The 18,452-nt window shown below is 50.9% G+C and overlaps 1 protein-coding gene across 1 annotated transcript in view; it reads left to right on the forward strand.

Annotated features, from left to right (window-relative positions):
- The window catches only part of HTRA1 (HtrA serine peptidase 1), a 53,466-nt gene extending 36,287 nt beyond the window's left edge, over nt 1–17,179 (forward strand). The window contains exons 4-9 of the mRNA XM_034931635.3: nt 8,890–9,084; nt 9,568–9,600; nt 10,930–11,044; nt 12,372–12,429; nt 14,248–14,343; nt 16,463–17,179. Of these exons, the coding sequence (XP_034787526.2) occupies nt 8,890–9,084; nt 9,568–9,600; nt 10,930–11,044; nt 12,372–12,429; nt 14,248–14,343; nt 16,463–16,631 (666 nt within the window). The 3' untranslated portion in view covers nt 16,632–17,179. The remainder of the gene's footprint in view (nt 1–8,889; nt 9,085–9,567; nt 9,601–10,929; nt 11,045–12,371; nt 12,430–14,247; nt 14,344–16,462) is intronic.
- The last annotated feature ends 1,273 nt before the right edge of the window (nt 17,180–18,452 follow it).

Raw genomic sequence — 18,452 nt, forward strand, 5'->3', positions numbered from 1 at the left:
TCTGGAGCATCTGCCATGGCCACATGCTGTTGTAGCAGCATCAGCCACTCTGAAGTTGGTGGATGAAAGGGGATGCATCAAAGGCGCTGATGTATGGAGGAGAGCAAGTTAGACTTGACCAAGACAATATTATTCCTCCTCTGGATGCCCCGAATATATACAGTCATTAGCTGTCGGGCCCCCATGTGGCACTGTTGACATTTTGTGGTTTAAACACTGAAGAGTAAGGGAATATTGGAAATGGAAAACATCTGATATAGTGTAAAGGAGACTAAATATTTTGGTGGCGTTCATAAACACCGAGGAGGAAAGTCTTTTCATTTTTTTCATTTGTGTGCTCTCTCTTTCTCTGTTTTTGCACACTGTCCTCTGTTCTCCTTCTCCTTCTCTTTTTCCTTTTTTCTCCCTTCATCTCCCCATTTATCTGATCTCTCCCACCTGAACCCCTTCTACCCTGCTGCCCTCCTGTCCATCCTACCTTCTCTACTCCCCTCCCTAGACAGTAGTAATCACATGCCAGTTGGAGAAACATGATGGCAACTTGGTCACACCGTTCTTCTCAGTCTGTATATGTCGGTGATCTCAGTGCCCATCTGGCAGATCCTTCCTGCCCTGGCTCTTCTGCTCACTGCGACCTCCCTTGACTTTGTGATCACTGATAACCTTCACCTTCTCTAATCTGAATCCCAAGCTTCTCACTCTTGGTCCACCACCTCCCATCCTTGTCCGTTCTGAACCCTGAACGGAAGCTGAATGGAACCCTGAACGGAAGGGTTCTGAAGCTGTTCAGAACCCTGAATGGAAGCTGAAATATCAATGAGTCATTGCTTTTCACAGTCCACTGTGAAAGATTACTGGCCAAGCCAGCATCTGGAGAATTCCTGGTCTACCACCTCCCTGTCTGGAGAAGCTGGAACAGCCAGCTGCATGGGCATGTGACCCGTGTACTCACAGGCCCTGTGCCCTGAGCTCGCTGTTTTAATTTTATCTTTGAATTTGTATTTTTGTGAATAAAGCCCTATGAGCTAATGGAGCATGCTCAGGGAACTTGGGGCTTTAGCTCAGGCTGGATTCCTCCTGCTGCCTCCCCAGTCCCTGGTCCCCTGAGAACTCCAGCCCCCTCTGACCTTCCCTTCCCTGTCTCTATGCAGGGGTCATTGCTACTCTCTATCCCTGGAAAGGGTGTAGGCACAGGGCAGTTCTAGGTTCCAGCTTGGGCGCCGCTTAACATCTTGGTGGTGCAGGGATCAGGCTGATGATACCGTGGTTGTTCTGTGGGCTACTGGGCAGGGTCAAGCCACTCCCACCCTGATCCAGGTACCTAATGCACCCGACACAGAAGCGGCAGTGTCCTTGGGGTCATCCATTATCCATGTGTTGGAGGAGTGGGACCCTAGGGAAGATGCTTGGCTCGACTTCCCCACCCCTAGCCAGGGCACAATCTGAGGTCCAGGGGCTGGTGGGCAAAATGCCAAGTCGTGAGGCCTCCAGTGTCTGCGCTCACTGTCCCATAAATAACCACAGTAATAACTAGCAAATCAAAAACATTGTGATAGGTCGAGAGAGACAGCATGTGGAAGAAAGGAAAAAGCTTTCTATTTTAGTACCTTTAACGGTGCTTTCTGTATGCTTTATGAACAAGGAGCCTGCATTTTTATTTTGCACTGGGCTCTGCTAGTTTTGTAGCTGGTCCTGCCCCCTAGTAGCTCAAGTCAGCAAATCTTTGGTTCATCTGAGTCCACAGTCCACTGACCCGCCCTTTTTCACAGTTCCTCCCCTGCCCATGTGCTCACTTCCCTCCTTACCCAGCTTGGCGCACTCCCTCAAGCAAGTCTTTGGATGCTGACATCCCCCCTAAACAACCCTTCTGCGGCCTGGTTTGATTTTCCTTAGGAGACATGCAAGTTCTATGGCACTGTTTCTTGCTGGGTATGGAGGATGTGCTATTTTGTCCATTGCATATTTTTTAAAGAAAATGAAAGGTTAGCATAACTGTTTCCAGAAGGCACATTGAATCACTCAGTTGAGTCCCAGCCAGTTGCTGCAACGTTAGCCTTTGAAGCAAACTTGAACCAACACAGGACCAGCCTGGAAGTCCCAGCCTCCGGAAATGATGCAGTGGATTCTGCAGATTCAGCAACAACAATATTTTTGTAACTCAAGAGCACTTAGTAATTTTCAAAGGAGAGAAAGAAGTAATTGACTTGGCTTATTAGGTTGAAAAAGAGTTGCCAACTTTTTCTTTGGTTTTGATGTTATTGGTTTTTTTTATTTTTCTTTTCTCCAAGCTTCAGGGAATGAGATTGAATGAGCACTCAAGTGCTACTAGGCAGAACCCTGAATGGAAGGAAGCTGAAATACCGATGGGTCATTGCTTTTCACAGTCCTCTATGAAAGATTACTGGCCAAGCCAGCATCTGGAGAATTCTAGGAACGCCCCCTCCTCTTGCAGCGGTATAAGTTTGCGGGGATCATCTGACCCCATTGGGGAGTTGTATGAAAAAAGGGATTTATTAGGGACCCTGTTGCCTGTTTGGATCTTACTTACATTTAACTATTGTCTGCTAATGGATTTTTTGGAAAGCAACCAGGTTTTCCGTAAAGAATAGCTAATTGTCAGAGCTGAGATGACCATTGGAGATCACTGGGCTCAACTCCCTAATTTTAGAGGTGCTAAAACCGCAATCCAGAGAAGCTAATCAAGTGGTTCAAGGTTGTAGACTGAGTTCATATAGGACCAAGACCCAGCCCGGATGTCCTACTGTCTGGGACAGTGTTCTGTCAGCATACGTGGAGCCTGAGGGGGTAATGTGTGTGCGTGTGTGTGCATGTACGCATATACACATAGGTGTTTTGCCTAAGTTTTCACTTCTGCCCCACCTTGGTTGATCTTGGAGAATGAGCCTGAGGCGCGCTGTCAACCCGGGGGCCTCATTCAGCACAGGCCCAACTTTTCTGCCCTGGGGGAGTTCCAGCAGTTATGGTTCATCTGTGGTTCAGTTATGGAACTCACACCACACGTAGTGCCCCCAAAACCGAGGCTGCGTGCACAGACCTCCCCTCCCTTCCCGTGGTGGGCCCCTGCTTGGGTTCTTCCTAAACTTCCCCTTTGCCCTGCTCTGTGTTATACCCGCTCTGGTCCCCTGTCCCTGTGGAGTGATCCGGGGCACAAGGGCAGCTGTTTCCCTGCTGACCTCTGTGTGCCCTGAGCATCTGGGAGGTGGGGAGCAGGCTGGTGAGAAGAACACCTGGCGTGGAGGTTGGGGTCAGGGCCCAGGGTCCCAGTCCCGGTACCACCCCCACCTGCTGTGGGACCTGCAGTCCCCTCATCAGCAGAATGGCTATGAAGCCATCCTGCCCATCCACAGGGTGGTGGGTCGTGAAGGCTGCATACCTGGCAGAGCGGGAGAAGCTCTGGGAAGATGCCGGACACGCGCCGTGGGAGTGATTTCCCTGCCTTGCCCAGATTCTGCTCCCATCACCTGAACCTGCCTGTCACCACCATGGAACTGCTGTGACCATTGCTTTCCTTTTAAGCAGATTAGCAGACATCTCCTGCTCCACCCCACCAAACAAACAAACAAACAAGCAAACAAACAAACAAAAATGTGCATGAGGGAGTATGGACTTATAGAGTCTTTTCTAAACATTGTTAGGTGCTTGTATTAGGATCTTCTCTTAAAATGAACCATATTCCCCAGGCTTTGGATGACACTCATGGTTGCCCACCCTCCAACTTCCTTCCCTGCTGGCAGAGCCCTGGGTTTGTTTTAGTTCCAACCCTGACCCCACCGCATTCCTGACTCAGGCAATTTCGCAGGGTCCAATGCAGTCAGGGGAGCCACGTTCCCTCCTCCAATGAGTGCTGAGGTCGCTGCCTGATTGGATACTGCCGATGACCTACGAGGAGGAGGGTGCCAGGGCGCTTTTGGGACTTTGCTCTTCTGGAGAGATGCTTCCACAGCATGGTCACGGACACAGTCACGTCTTGATGTGATGTCTGGAATGGTGGTGGCCGTCTTGTGGCTGTGAGAACAGGCTGAGGTTGATTGGATGGAGGGAAGGAAGGAGCCTTGTTCTTGATGCTGTCTGTGAGCCTTCGAGTTAGCACCACCCAGCCCTTGGACAGATATCTACTCTACATACTCCATTTGGAGTTTTTTTTTTTTTTGTCACTTGCAGTTGAAAACACCCTAATTGATACACACAAACTATTTTTAGTGCTGGTCTGTGTTTGGCCCTTATGGAAGACTCTGGGCTGAGCTGCCCATGGTGAGGGAGGTGGACTTTGTGTTTTCTTACTGCTCTGTGTCCTGGTGGCTTGTTTGTGTCTCTGCCCATGAGACAAAAGCCGAGAGGGCAAGGGCGGATTTTCTTAATCATATGTTCCCTGCACCAAGCTCATAGGAGACACTCACTGAATGGTTGTTGAGAGAGTTCTCTTTCACGGAGGCAATGTTTTGTGAAACGATGCTGCTTGTTGTTGTCTGTTGGTTGTAATATGCATGAATACTAAGAGCCATCTTTAATCATGCTGTGGGCCGCCTCTTCCAAGGTGTTAGCATTACTCCCACTACCTGGTCAGCATCCTGCCTGTGGCTAGGACTTTGCAATTTACATAGATATGGTGGGGAGACCTGGAGCCCATGGCCAGGACTCTGACACCCTCACTGGATCTGTTTCTACATCTACCTGGGTGGCCGTCTAGGACATTAGAGGATTTGTGTCTTCCTAAAGTCCCTCTGTTGAGAGACTTCTGGCTCTGTTAAGAGGACACTATTTAGCATTGTGAGTCCCTGCAGGCTGGGGGCCAGTGGGCGTTTTTCTTCTAGATGCCCCCTCTCTTCTGGCCTCCCAGGCTTCCTGCTCCTGAGATTGTGAGAACTGGCCTGTGCTGGGCTCACTGCAGAAAGACTGTCGTCCCCAAAGGTTTTGCACCAAACTTGAGCTACAAGCTCTTTTAGGGGGACCTGAGGTCTCCGCCTGGGCTCTATGAGAGCAGGCATGGGTTGTTTCTGCCCCGTCACTGCTGTCATGCCCACACTTGCATTTTCTTTTCCCCCCAGCAGTGTGAGGATCTGGCATGAGGAGTGGGACTCGCGTGCCCTCTTTCTTCTCCTCTTCCCCCTGGCCTTTTCATCCGTCAGTGGGGGACAGATGTTTGCCCTGTTTACTTCTAGGCTTACTGTGGGGCTCCAGGGAGATGGTGAAGTGGCCAAGGAGAGGAGCTGCCACCTTCAAGATGGCCGGTGGCTGGTGCTGCTTTAAAGGGAGACTCAGAGGTGCTTTGCTGTGGGTGGCGCGGGAACCAGTCTGGGAACAGCAGTGCAGAGGCCTTGGACTCAGAGTGCGTGGGCCCCGCGGCGCTTCACGGCGCCTGTGGCTGTGCACTTCCAGCCATATCTGTGCTGCATCTCTTCCACATTCCCCCATGGAGCTGATGTCTAGACAGCTATGGAATTAAATGCTCAATTACCGAGTAGGAATTTGGCCAGCAGAGGTATAGCTGCTGAGTAGACAGACTCAAGGTGAGGCTCACGGCTGAGAACAGGCCTCATCTGGCTTTGGAATGAGCTGAGGGGCCCGATGCTCCTGCAGCCAGTGGCTCCTGTGGGGAGCTGGGGCCGTGACCCCCAAAAGGCAGTTTGACCTCATGGACCACCATAAATCTGGCCTGGTCAACATCTCTGCCAGACATCATTCCCTTGCAAAGATTTCTGCCTGTGATTGGAATTCTGGATGAACATGTACTGGGCATGTGGGTCTGACAGCTGGGAAGCTTGTTCTCTTGTTTAGCCAGGCTGCCCATCATCTGTAAGCCTCAGTATCCACATCTTTAAAATGGGGGGAAAATACAGCTCAACTCCTAATGGTGCCATGAGAATACTTTGTCACCTGCCAGGCAAAGGCTTATTCCTTTCACGGAAATCCAGGGTTTACAATGTGAGACCCCTCCCCACTCCGCCGCATGTGTCTGCTTGCTTTTTTCTGTCTTAGGGTTGCCCTTTATGAGCTAGGAAATGTCTGAGTGGATGAAAACCTAAACGAGATGATCACTGGTGGTGCCCATTGGTGCAGCCTTTGCCTAAATGGCTACTTACGTAGCCACATTTCCTCGTCTGTGTTCAGGTGAGGACTGGTTCCTGGGGAGACTGCCTGGGTTCACATCACGGGTGTCCATCTTGTCGAAGCCCATGTGGTCACCCAAGAGTGACTGAGCCAGGCTTGCCCATGGGGTGCTCTGGGCCCCATTTTCGGCAGCAGGCAGCGTCCCCTGGAGGCCTGGCCCTCCCCGGGAGCATGGGGAGTAGCGCCTATGGGCAAGCAGCCTGCAGCCTCCATCCCTGCCCGGGGGCTCCCCCGCCCCAGCCTCACAGCTTCTCCAAAAGTGTTTGTCTCCTTGCCGCATCCTCTAGGCCTGAGCTCAGACGGTGGAAAAGAAGAGCTGGAAGGAGAGTTGCCTTTCAGTCTCTCTGCCGTCTGAGGTCTCTTGACACATAGAGCCTGGGCCTGCCTCCCTTTCTAGGAGGCTCCAAGGGGTGGTAAGAATAGGGGATGAGTGAGATGTGAATTAGGATCCCCACAGCAAGCCCTGCCTCATAACTTTCTGATGGGTTTTCAATGTGTGGTGAAGCAGACGCCTGCTGGGCCCCCTTCCTGAGTTGAGTTTGACCTCCTGCCTCCTGTCTGTCTCCTTGGGCAGCCAGGCCACCCCGCTCCAGCAACCTGTGCCACCCTGTCCCTTTACCTGTCCCAAGCCCAGCCCTGAAGGCCTCAAAGGCCTGGTCTTCCAGCCAGTCCAGGGCCTGAAGGGATTGGCAGTGTCCCTGGTGGACCTCCCCTGGCGTGGCCTAGTGCACATCCCAGCCCTGCCTCCTGCCCCGCCTGCACGCCGTGAGTGCTGAAGTCATGCCTGGCAGGGGCTGCTGGCCCAGGCCCAGAGTAAACACACTGCGCTGAGCTCGCTGGTGTGCTGCTGGATGCTGATGAGCTTGAGGAGTGTGGGAAGTGAGCATGGGGCTGAGTAGGGATGCTGCAGGCCTGTACCTCCCCGCAGCTGCCCTGCATGCTCCAGCCTCAGGCAGCCCCACAGGGAAAGGGTCACCCACTGTCAGGGCAGACCTTTACCATGGCTGGGTGACACGGGCTGGCTGTGGAAAGGTGTTTGGTGGCTCCCGCTGTTGGATTTGCACAGGCCCAGATGCTCACAGCAAAACCAACACCTAGATGGTGCTTACAGGAGCCAGCGGGTATTCAAAGAGCTGTTCAGATCTTAAGTTGCTTCATTCTCGCAGTGGACCATTGAGGTAGCTGTACGTTAGTCCCATTTTCCAGATGAGAAAACTGAGGACCTGAGTGGTCATAAGCTCAGGCCCTGATCTAAATCACGCAGCCTGGCCCCAGGTGTGTGCTCTTGACCATGGACAGTGCTCTCCTGGTCCTCTTGGTATCTGTGATCTGAGGGACCTTCCTCCTCCTCAGTCTCGTATAGTCAGTTTTAGGTCTTGGACTCTGTCTTCATATCCCTTTCTCCCTCCGTGAGCTTTCTCACCCAGCACCTTCCTTATTTGGTGTGTGTTGGGGGATATTTGTGGTGTGGCGTGGCACTGTGTAGTGGATGAGAGAGTCTGTTTTTCCGGTCCCAGTCCCAGGTTTCAATCCTTGCTCTGTCTCAAGTCACCCAGACTCTTGGAGCCTCAGTTTCCTCATCTGTTAAATGGGCATGGTGGTCACCCCACCTCATCAGCTAGTGTCTGCTCCATCCCTGGTGGAGGAGATGACTCAAGTAACCCCTGGGTTCCACCTGCCCCACCCCACTGGTCCCCTGGCTCTTTCTTTGTTGAGATAGACAAACGTGAGGCTCTGGAGTTGCAGTTCCCACGAGGGCTGGGGTGGCTGTCTGATTTCTGGGCCTGGTCCATGTTGTTCAGGGCAGCTGCTCATTCTAAGTGAATAAAGGCTGAAGGAACTCGGGAAGTCTGCTCGGCTCTGAGGAAGGCAGAGAGGGAAGGGGCCCCGATGCCTTCCCTGATAGAGCTAGGGAGGCCCTTCTGTGGTTCCCCTCAGCTCCTTGGCCTGGGTGACCCTGGAGCTGGCTTCTGTTCCATTTTGTTGTGCAGAGTTGTTTGGGACTCCTGGCTTTGCCTGGCCTTTGTGGGACGCTGGAGATCAGGGCTTCTGGAGTTGGCCAATTAGCCTGCCCAGACCAGGAAGCACAGGTGGCTGACAGAGGGCCGTTTCAGGAGAGGAGAGACAGCCTACCTATTGGGTCTTGCTGTCTTGGGTCCTGGAGGCCTTGCTGTCCCCATGCTCCATCCCTGCCCCTGACCAGTGTGGCCCTGTACTCAGCATAGGCATGCACCTGAGTCAGTACAATTCCCTGCCCACAGAGCACCCCAAATATTCCAGGCCTCAAGACGGATGTGCACATGATGAGTCGGGGCAGGTTTCACTGCCTGTAGCTTGGGATCCTTCCCTGGGGCTTGGTTCTCTAGGGCTGTCCCCGGCAGTCTCACCCCAAACCCTAAATTCATGTTGTCTTCCTCTGTCTCTTGGCCTCAAGGTTTCAGAGTGAGTCTGTGCTGATAGCTTCAAGATGTGATGAGACCCCGACTTGGCCTCCAGTTACCTCCCCACGGTTTCCTTGGTGTGTGTGTGGCTTCAGTGTTCACTGGCTCCCGCACGGCTTGCAATGTGTGGATTACGGGTGGGAGGGAAATCCAGTCCTGCCCGCAGCAAAGGGATGTTAGTTGTGAGCTCAGTTCCCCACCGGGCCTGGTGTTTCCAAATGGCCCGTCACTGTCCCTGCTTGGTTTTCCATGATATCTGTGCCTTTACCTATTTGGTTAAATTAAACCAACTCAGCAACGCCAGCCATTGTGGTTTCAGGGCAAGCTGCCTGTCCTGCTGCTTGGCCGCTCCTCAGAGCTGCGGCCGGGAGAGTTCGTGGTCGCCATCGGAAGCCCGTTTTCCCTTCAAAACACAGTCACCACCGGGATCGTGAGCACCACCCAGCGAGGCGGCAAAGAGCTGGGGCTCCGCAACTCAGACATGGACTACATCCAGACCGACGCCATCATCAACGTGAGCCTCTGTCCCTCTGCGGGTGGGGATTGGGGCAGGGTTTTGCCAGGGGAGAGGAGTCAGCATAGGTCTCAGCCCCTGACTTTCTTGTAGTCTGCGTGAAGGGATGGAACTAGACCAAGCCATGTGGATTCTAGTGCCAGCAGCACGGCAGGGGTCACATGGCGGGGACGGTGACACTGGAGCAGGTGGACAGCCAGCCTCCTCCCAGGAGGAAGAAGTTGTATTGGGTGCTTTAGGGTGATTGCAGTTGGCTTCTGGGCTTCAGAGAGAAAATCTCCCTGTTTACGGCACCTCTAAAACTTTCTGAAAATTGTTAAGGTCATTTTTTTCTGGCAAAATATTAGGTTAATGGGAATGAATCTCAGAGAAGAATCGTGCCCCCCACTCTAGGCACCGTGCTCAGGAAACGGCCAGGCAGGGACATAGATTGAACCATGTTATGACACGATTTGTAACCTTTTCATTTCTGTTTAATTGCAGTATGGAAACTCGGGAGGCCCGTTAGTAAACCTGGTAAGGTCTTTTAAACCTGTGTTAGGTCATTTGTTTTTATCTATGTACACGCTGTTTTTTGTTTGTTTGTTTGTTGTTTGTTTGTTTGTTTTTGAGGCAGGGGGTCTTTTCAAACATAAGGTTGCCAAAGTGTGTTATAAATTCCTTTAAAATGGCTCTGTAAATGTACTGCGTGCTTGCAAATGACCCTACGGATCTTTTCTGGAAAGAGTAAGGCAGGCCGGAGGTGAGGGTTGGAAATGTTATGCCAGAGAACACACTTGTGTCTCAGAGTTACAGGTAAACACCGTGAAATTCAGGGCCAATGCAGGAGTAAGGTGAAGGTCACCAAAAATGCTGGCCAGTCACCGAAAGCACCTCCTCCAAATTAAATCTCCTGGGCTGCTGAAGGAGCTGGCTGGGCTCATACACATTTTCTCTTGGCCAGGAATCCTCCCTTAAGGCCTGGCTGGAATGAGGAGGAGTTACCCACCCACAAAGATATCACTTAAGTCTTCCCTTAAATACTTGAGCAGAAAAAGTGAAGCCTTAGAACACAGACCAGCAGAGCTAGAGGGCAGCTCTGGGGCCGTTTATAGAGGGCAGCTCCGGGGCCATTTATAGAGGGCAGCTCCGGGGCCATTTATAGAGGGCAGCTCTGGGGCCATTTATAGAGGGCAGCTCTGGGGCCATTTATAGGGGCTGTCTTTAGCAAGGCCCAGTGTGATGGCACCTCCTAGATGGTGCCTTGGCATCAGGTACTGACATCTCAGCACTCCTGGGAAGTGTGCACGAAGTGATGTATCCCCGCTTGGCAGCTTTCTCTTCCCAGCAGAGAGGCAGCTGTGCTCCCAGCTCTGTCCTCTGCCTCCCCGCGCAGCACTTGGGGATGGAGTGGTGATGGCTTTGCTGGTAATGAAGCATGACAGCCCTAAGCTCTACTTCAGGTTGTTTCCCCCTGAAGTCAGCAGAGTCATCTTAAGATCATTAGACATGGGAGAAGCAGGAAGGTGTGGGCAGCCACCTAAAGGAGTTTGAGCCTTTGGAAACGTATTCCTTGTGAAACAGGAGCAAATCATATCGTGCATTTTGAAACTATCTGTGCTTACCGTGAGGTGAGCACCCAGTGCCGACCTGGAGTATGTGCGATTCTTCCACAGCTGCGCGTGGCTCACGCTGCCTGGGTGTCCTGATGCCTCTCTCCCTGCTGCCACGGGGATCCCCTCCTTGCATCTCCCCACTTCGATCTCTGAAATAGCTCAGGGACTTCTTTCATGCATATTCTCTTTGGGTGTGTACCTGCCGGTAAAGCTTCACGATTCAGTAAGCCGTGTCCTTCTTGCTTTTCAGGACGGTGAAGTGATTGGAATTAACACTTTGAAAGTGACAGCTGGAATCTCCTTTGCAATCCCATCTGATAAGATTAAAAAGTTCCTCACGGAGTCCCATGACCGACAGGCCAAAGGTAGGCAAGGCCCACACAGCCCTGGGGACTCCGGAGATGGGGCCTGAAGCTCAGCTGCCCTTTGGGACTTGGGGAAGGGAAAAGCGGCAGCCCCTAGGACTAGCCAAGCCATCTCTGATCCAGAAGTGAACGGGAATGCACATTACTAAATCCCTCGCAGAAGGTCACAGACATTTCACCATTTTTGTCCTCTGATCATGGCAATGTCACTTGAGTCAGTCTAATATGTACCAGGCATGATCCTAGGTGACTTCTGTACATTATTTCACTTTATTTATGTATGTCACTTAATTCTTTTGCCCTATCAGTTAGGAATTACTAGTCCCATTTTGCTGATGAGAAAACAGGTTCAGGGAGATCATTCTACAAACGTTTATTGCCCCATCTGCTCTAAGTCAAGCAGGGAGCTTGGCAGTGGACAGCTCAACTGGGGCCTGGGGCTCGACAGGGGCCTTTGCCGGTGTGACTTTTATGTTCTGTTGGGGGATGGGAAGGCTGACAGTAAATAATCAAACACATAAGATACTATTAGTGCTCCCAAGAAAACGGATCAGGGTGGCCGTCAAGGGAGCGACTGGAGGGGCAGCTGGTGGAGATGGTGTGGCCAGGAAATGCCTTCCAAGCTGAGGTCTGAGTGAGGAGGAACCAGCGGGCAGGGATGTGGGGGGAACACTCCAGAAGGAAAGACAGAGGACTCAGCATAGTTGAGTGAGCACAAGGCCCCTGAAGTGGCCTGAGGGCCGGAGCACAGTGACAGCATGGAGTTCCCCGGGGTGGAAAGCTGGCCAAAGCCGGGCGAGCAGGCTCACAGCAGGCCATGGTGAGGGGCCTGGGTTGCATCCTAACGACATTTAAGAACAGGGAAGTTTATGATCTGATTGATGTCACTGAAAGGACACTCTGATGGCTGCGGGGAGTCTGCTGGAGGGGTTGCTGGAAGTTGGGGACCGGTTAAGGGGCTCTCCCAGTCATCTGGATGAGACATGCTGGGGTCCCAGACAAGGGTGGTGGCAGTGGAGGTGGGACAGAGGGGTCACATTCCAGATATATATGGGGGGTAGAGCAAGCTTGGGGAAGGGCCAGCTGTCAGGATGAGGCCATGAGGAATTAAGGGTCATGCCCAGGTACCTGACCATTAATTGAAACAATGGGACTTTCCCAAGGTCCCCCAGAGGGGAGGGGTCCAGACCAGGATTTGAGCCGCAACCTCAGTGTACCCTTCTGTGGCCCTTCCTGCAACCTGGGGGATTGGGCCCCCGGCCCCTGGTGTCCCCAGCACCCCCACCAACTGGGCTGACCTTCTGCTGTCCCTTTGTTGTCTCACCAGGAAAAGCCATCACCAAGAAGAAGTATATTGGTATCCGAATGATGTCACTCACGTCCAGGTGGGTAAACAGGATGCGTGTCTGTGTCTTAAATTTTAATAAACCTGAACTTCAGAAGGTGCTCACAGGCACCCCTGAAAGAGAAACCTTATGCTGCCTTAAGACGTCTCAGTTTCTGCTTATAATGAAGTAGCATCGGGAAAGAGGACAGGTCATTAGCCTTGGCCCCTTTGTTTGGTTTTAACCTGTGTTTTTGCATTCTGAGCTGGTTTTCTTCATTGGCAGCAGGCCCTCCGGTGTAGAAGGTTCTGCCCTCCTCTTTGAAGGCAGGCCTGAACAGTGTGTGTGTGGTGGGGCTGTTGATTCACTCTGGCTCACGTCTTCCTTACCCCACATTCTGTTGAAACCCACATTCCAGGAGGGCCCCAAGCCCCTCCCGCAGCTCTAGGCACTCTGCTTTCGTTGCTCTGTAGCTCGTGGGCCGCGGCTCCAGGAATGCCAGGGCAGGCCCAGCGCAGGGAAGTGAATGACTGATGTGCTTGTTTTCCCCGAGCTGGCGGAATTGCGGCCTGTGGTTGGCAGGCTCATGGCATCCTGGTGTTCTAACCTGGATGAAAAATTCTGGTGTAATCTCATGAGTCCTGGTAGTAGACTCACCTGGCATGGCTAAAACTGTCAGAGGTAAAGTAGGTAAAGACTAGAATATAGTAACAGATAGATTAATGTGTTCATTACTATGATGAATTAATGATTCACTCACTGCGAAAGTATTAATATATTTTGATACATGTTATGAATGGTGGTCCCTTTCTTAGCACTCCAGAAGATGGAGCCATTTGTCAAGGTTAAAGTGTCCCCTCAGTTGTTTGCCTTTGGAACTACGAGGTGTAGGGAAAGATGGTAAGCCCTTGGTGCCCAGCTTCCTGGGTTCCTGTCCCTGCTCTGATATTTCCTGCCTTGTGACCTTGGGAACGATATGACCCCTGAGTGCCTCAGTTTCCTCCTCTTCAGGATGGGGATGACAGCGCAGGTGCTTCTGGTGTGTGGCCAGGCTCAGATCAGGGAGTGGTGGCAGGGGTCACCAGCCACAGTGATGCCAGCCACTATGTATCACATATACTGGGCCAGGTGCCTTACTGGGATGACCTCATCTGATCCTCACAACTCATGTTGTAGGGTACTGTTATTATCCCCATCTTGCAGGTGAGGAAATGAAGGCACAGAGAAGTTAAGCAACTGTCTGAGGTCACACAGCTAGCAAATGGCAGAGCTAGGGCTGCAAACCAGGCCAACCACTATACTTTACTGACTCCTTAGTAATAGCTACTATTAGTTAAGAAATAATAACAATGATGATGGCTGGGTGCGGTGGCTCACATCTGTAATCCCAGCACTTTGGGAGGCCAAGGCGGGCAGATCACTTGAGGCTAGGAGTTCGAGACCAGCCTGGCCAATTTGTGAAACCCTGTTTCTACTAAAAATATAAAAAATTAGCCGGGCTTGGTGGCAGGCACCTGTAATCCCAGCTACTCAGGTGGCTGAGGCAGGATAATCGCTTGAACCCGGGAAATGTAGGTTGCAGTGAACTGAGATCGCACTACTGCACTCCAGCCTGGGCGACAGAGCAAGACTCTGTCTCAAAAAAAAAAAAAAAAAAAAAAGAAATAATAGTAATGATGAAAGCACTTTCCTTACTGTTACCAAGTAAATCTTTGACTCTGGTAGACAGGCAATTTTAATTTTAAAATAGGATCAGAATTCCTGGAGGAATTTTACCTTAGACCCAGGGAGAAGACGGGAACTGGTGAGAGCTGAGTTTTGCGTGGGGAAGGCCTGGTGTTTCTTCACACTAACACGGGTGCTTTTTCTCTGGAGCAGCAAAGCCAAAGAGCTGAAGGACCGGCACCGGGACTTCCCAGACGTGATCTCAGGAGCGTATATAATTGAAGTAATTCCTGATACCCCAGCAGAAGCGTGAGTTAGAGTCATTTTCTCTTTTCCCAATATTCTTGTTGTTCCTGTGGGGGTAGCAGGAAGAAGGAGCGCTGTTCCTTTTCTACTGGCTCAGATGATTATGTTGATCCTTGACAGACGTGGTCGGACGTTGCTTGTCATTCCTGCTGGCCAGGCCTTCCGACCTGGCTTGGCTCGGGACTCATCCATAGGAGGGTGCCTTCTGTCTTCAAAAGTCCTTGCTCCACGAGGACCTTCCAGATGGACAGAGCAATAGCAGACTCGTAATGAGTCTCTGGGATGGCCCGGCTGGCCAGAGAGAGGGTTTCAGGAACAGTGTCCCCAAGCCCTAACTTGGTGGTCCTTTTCTAGGCTTCAGGACCCTTCTCTTCCTGGAGTCTTCCAGAATGTCTCTGACAATTAGGCCCATACCTGTCAACACCTCCAGAAAAATAACCCAAGTGATATCCAAGTAACACGACAAGAAGTAGCTCAACCATCCATCAGGGTTTGTTACCTGTATTGGCGGAATATCCAGAGAAAAGTGCTAGACCAGGGACCAGCAAATGTGCCTTGGGGGCTGGATCTGGCCCACTGCCTGCTTTTATATGGAGCTGTGGGCTAAGAATAGTTTTTGCATTTTATTTTTATTTTTACTTATTTTTTATTTTCATAGGTTTTTGGGGGAACAGGTGGTATTTGGTTACATGAGTAAGTTCTTTGGTGGTGATTTGTGAGGTTTTGGTGCACCCATCACCCAAGCAGTGTACACTGAACCCAATTTGTAGTCTTTTATCCCTCATCCCTGTCCCAGCCTTTCCCCTTGAGTCCCCAGAGTCCATTGTATCATTCTTATGCCTTTGTGTCCTCGTAGCTCAGCTCCCACTTATGAGAACATTTAAATGGTTGAAAAAATCCTGAAATAAGAATAGTATTTTGTGACATGTTAAATTTGTATGAAATTCAAATTTCAGTGTCCACTGAAATTTGGTTTATGACATCTATGGTGGCTTTTGTGCTGGAACAGCAGAGTTGAGTAGCTTCAACAGAGACCATATGTACTGCAAAGCCTAAAATATTTCCTATGGAGCCGTTTACAGAAGAAGTTTGCAGACCCTTGTGCTAGCCCATGAAGGACCATGACAGCGTTTTGACGCTGAGCTATATAAGAGCTACAGTTATAGTGGCAACCACACAAAGGAAGTGCCTCTTAACAGAAATATTCTGCCCACCCCTATAGGAACTGCATTCTGAGTTGCAATAGCCATTATAAGCAAGTTGGCCAGATAGTGGCCAACTATCTGGCAGATATCTGGCCAACTACGTGGCAGATAGTACCTGGTACATCCTTCCCCACTTTGGGGTCAATCTTGACCTTTGATCTCCTTGGGGTCATAAAGCCACACAAGTGTTAGTAGGTATTTCTACAGTGGACACAATGGATGATTTAGCCTAAAAATCTCAAAAGGAGCCCAGCATCCTGGCACATGCATGTAATCCCAGCTACTCAGGAGGCTGAAGCAGAAGGATCCCTTGAGCCCAGGAGTTCGAGACTAGCTTGGGCAACAATTGAGACCCCATCTCAAAAAAAAAAAAAAAAAAAAAAAAAAAGAGTGGGGAAAAAAGAACATTATTAAAAAAAAACCTTAAAAAGTAATCCAATCTACCGATGGTTTATTTTTTATTTTATTTTATTTTTTTGAGATGGAATCCCACTCTGTCACCCAGGCTGGAGTGCAGTGGCACAATCTTGGCTCACTGCAACCTCCACCTCCTGGGTTCAAGTGAATCTCTTGCCTCAGCCTCTGAGTAGCTGGGATTACAGGTGCCCAGCACCAAACCTGGCTCTTTTTTTTTTTTGTAATTTTAGTAGAGACGGGGCTTCGCCATGTTGGCCAGGCTGGTCTTGAACTCCTGACCTCAGGTGATCCACCTGCCTCAGCCTCCCAAAGTGCTGGGATTACAGGCATGAGCCACCGTGCCTGACCCACTGATGGTTTCAATTATTCTAAGTTCGCCACCGTCCAATCCTGTTTGTTCTGGGCTTTTAGGTTCTAAGCTGTGCCTTTGTCCATGTAAAGTCAGACCAGGAGGAATGGAAACATGAAACATTGCCATTGTGTTTCCCTTTGTGTTGCAGTGGTGGTCTCAAGGAAAACGACGTCATAATCAGCATCAATGGACAGTCCGTGGTCTCCGCCAATGATGTCAGCGATGTCATTAAAAGGGAAAGCACCCTGAACATGGTGGTCCGCAGGGGTAATGAAGATATCATGATCACAGTGATTCCCGAAGAAATTGACCCATAGGCAGAGGCATGAGCTGGACTTCATGTTTCCCTCAAAGACTCTCCCGTGGATGACGGATGAGGACTCTGGGCTGCTGGAATAGGACACTCAAGACTTTTGACTGCCATTTTGTTTGTTCAGTGGAGACTCCCTGGCCAACAGAATCCTTCTTGATAGTTTGCAGGCAAAACAAATGTAATGTTGCAGATCCGCAGGCAGAAGCTCTGCCCTTCTGTATCCTATGTATGCAGTGTGCTTTTTCTTGCCAGCTTGGGCCATTCTTGCTTAGACAGTCAGCATTTGTCTCCTCCTTTAACTGAGTCATCATCTTAGTCCAACTAATGCAGTCGATACAATGTGTAGATAGAAGAAGCCCCATGGGAGCCAGGATGGGACTGGTCGTGTTTGTGCTTTTCTCCAAGTCAGCACCCAAAGGTCAATGCACAGAGACCCCGGGTGGGTGAGCGCTGGCTTCTCAAACGGCCGAAGTTGCCTCTTTTAGGAATCTCTTTGGAATTGGCAGCACGATGACTCTGAGTTTGAGCTATTAAAGTACTTCTTACACATTGCTTTCTGTAGTGCTTATTTTCCTTTCCCAAGAGCAGCTCGTTGCAGTCTTTTTGGAATGATTCTAATGTCAGTGGGCTCCTCATTAGACTGCATTGTCCACGCAGGTTTGAGCTCTTAGTCTTATGAGTTATTTCAGAATCATCCCATGGGATTTACTAGGGTTATGAACAACTCTGCTCGGACACCCTGGCTTTATGAAGCAGGACTTGAGGACAGTTGCACTCGCATCCGGAGCTTGTCAAATGAAAGAGAGTCTGTTGACCTCATACAGCATGCAATTAGTCAACAAAGATTTTCTGGGTCTCTGCTCTGTGCCAGGCATTGTAAGTGCGTGGTGAGTGAGAGCAGGAAAGACGCAGGCTCTCCCTCCGTAGAGCTTCAGTTCAGAAGCCAAGTCTCTTTCTGAAAGGGAGACAGCTCAGGAGACCAGGATGCAACCCCAGAATGGGCCCAGAATGCACAGGGCTGCAGCTGACCTCATTTGTCCTGGGTTGTGAAATAAGAACTAGGCCTTCAGCCTCGGTGAGTTTAGAGGACGACTCCCCTTGAAGTGCCCTCAAACAGGTACAGCTAGAAGCAGCTGTAGGCACCTTTATCTCCATGAAAGCTTTCCGAAAGTTTGGGAGGCTGACCCAAGAGGACTTGCACAGCTTTAGCTTGGAAGTTTGCACAGACCTATGTCCCTGTGGGGAGCACACACCAGAGAGGATGCTGTTTACGCCAAGAGCAGCGGGTCAAAGCTTTCCAACTGTCAGCATTTAAAAGGAGGGCCTTGGACCGGATGGAGGTTCTGTTCTCCCAATTGAGAGCTGAATTCTTCCTCCATCCACAGAGGCATAAGGTCCAACTCATAACTGGGGAGGCTGCGGAAGGCCAAAGGGCCAACTTAAATGCAGGGGCAGTCCAGTTGAGCACAGCCCTCATCAGTGTTGGTGCTCGGCGGCTGAGCAGCTTGTGGCCCGTTGCAACACTGGCACGTCTCTTCGTTCTCTGGTTGAATGACCTAGTAGAGTCAGGAAGGAGCCAGCGAGTCCTCTGGCTGTGGGAGTGTGTTTTGCATTCCCTCCCTTCTCCATTAAAGGTGATGACTCAGAATGGCTTGTGGCTTCAGGGGTTCATTCTCAGATGTTTTGTATGTGGGCCTGCTTTCCTGTGTGGTCCCCGGAGCTGAGGTGCTGCCACAGGTGGGGAGGATGCCGTGGGTGGCATTGAGGTCAGACCCAGCCCCGGCCCGAGCCTATCTGTCTTCAGCCTGTTAGGCATCCGGGAGAT

Source organism: Pan paniscus, chromosome 8 (genome assembly GCF_029289425.2).
Source record: "Pan paniscus chromosome 8, NHGRI_mPanPan1-v2.0_pri, whole genome shotgun sequence".
Classification (NCBI taxonomy): Eukaryota; Metazoa; Chordata; class Mammalia; order Primates; family Hominidae; genus Pan; species Pan paniscus.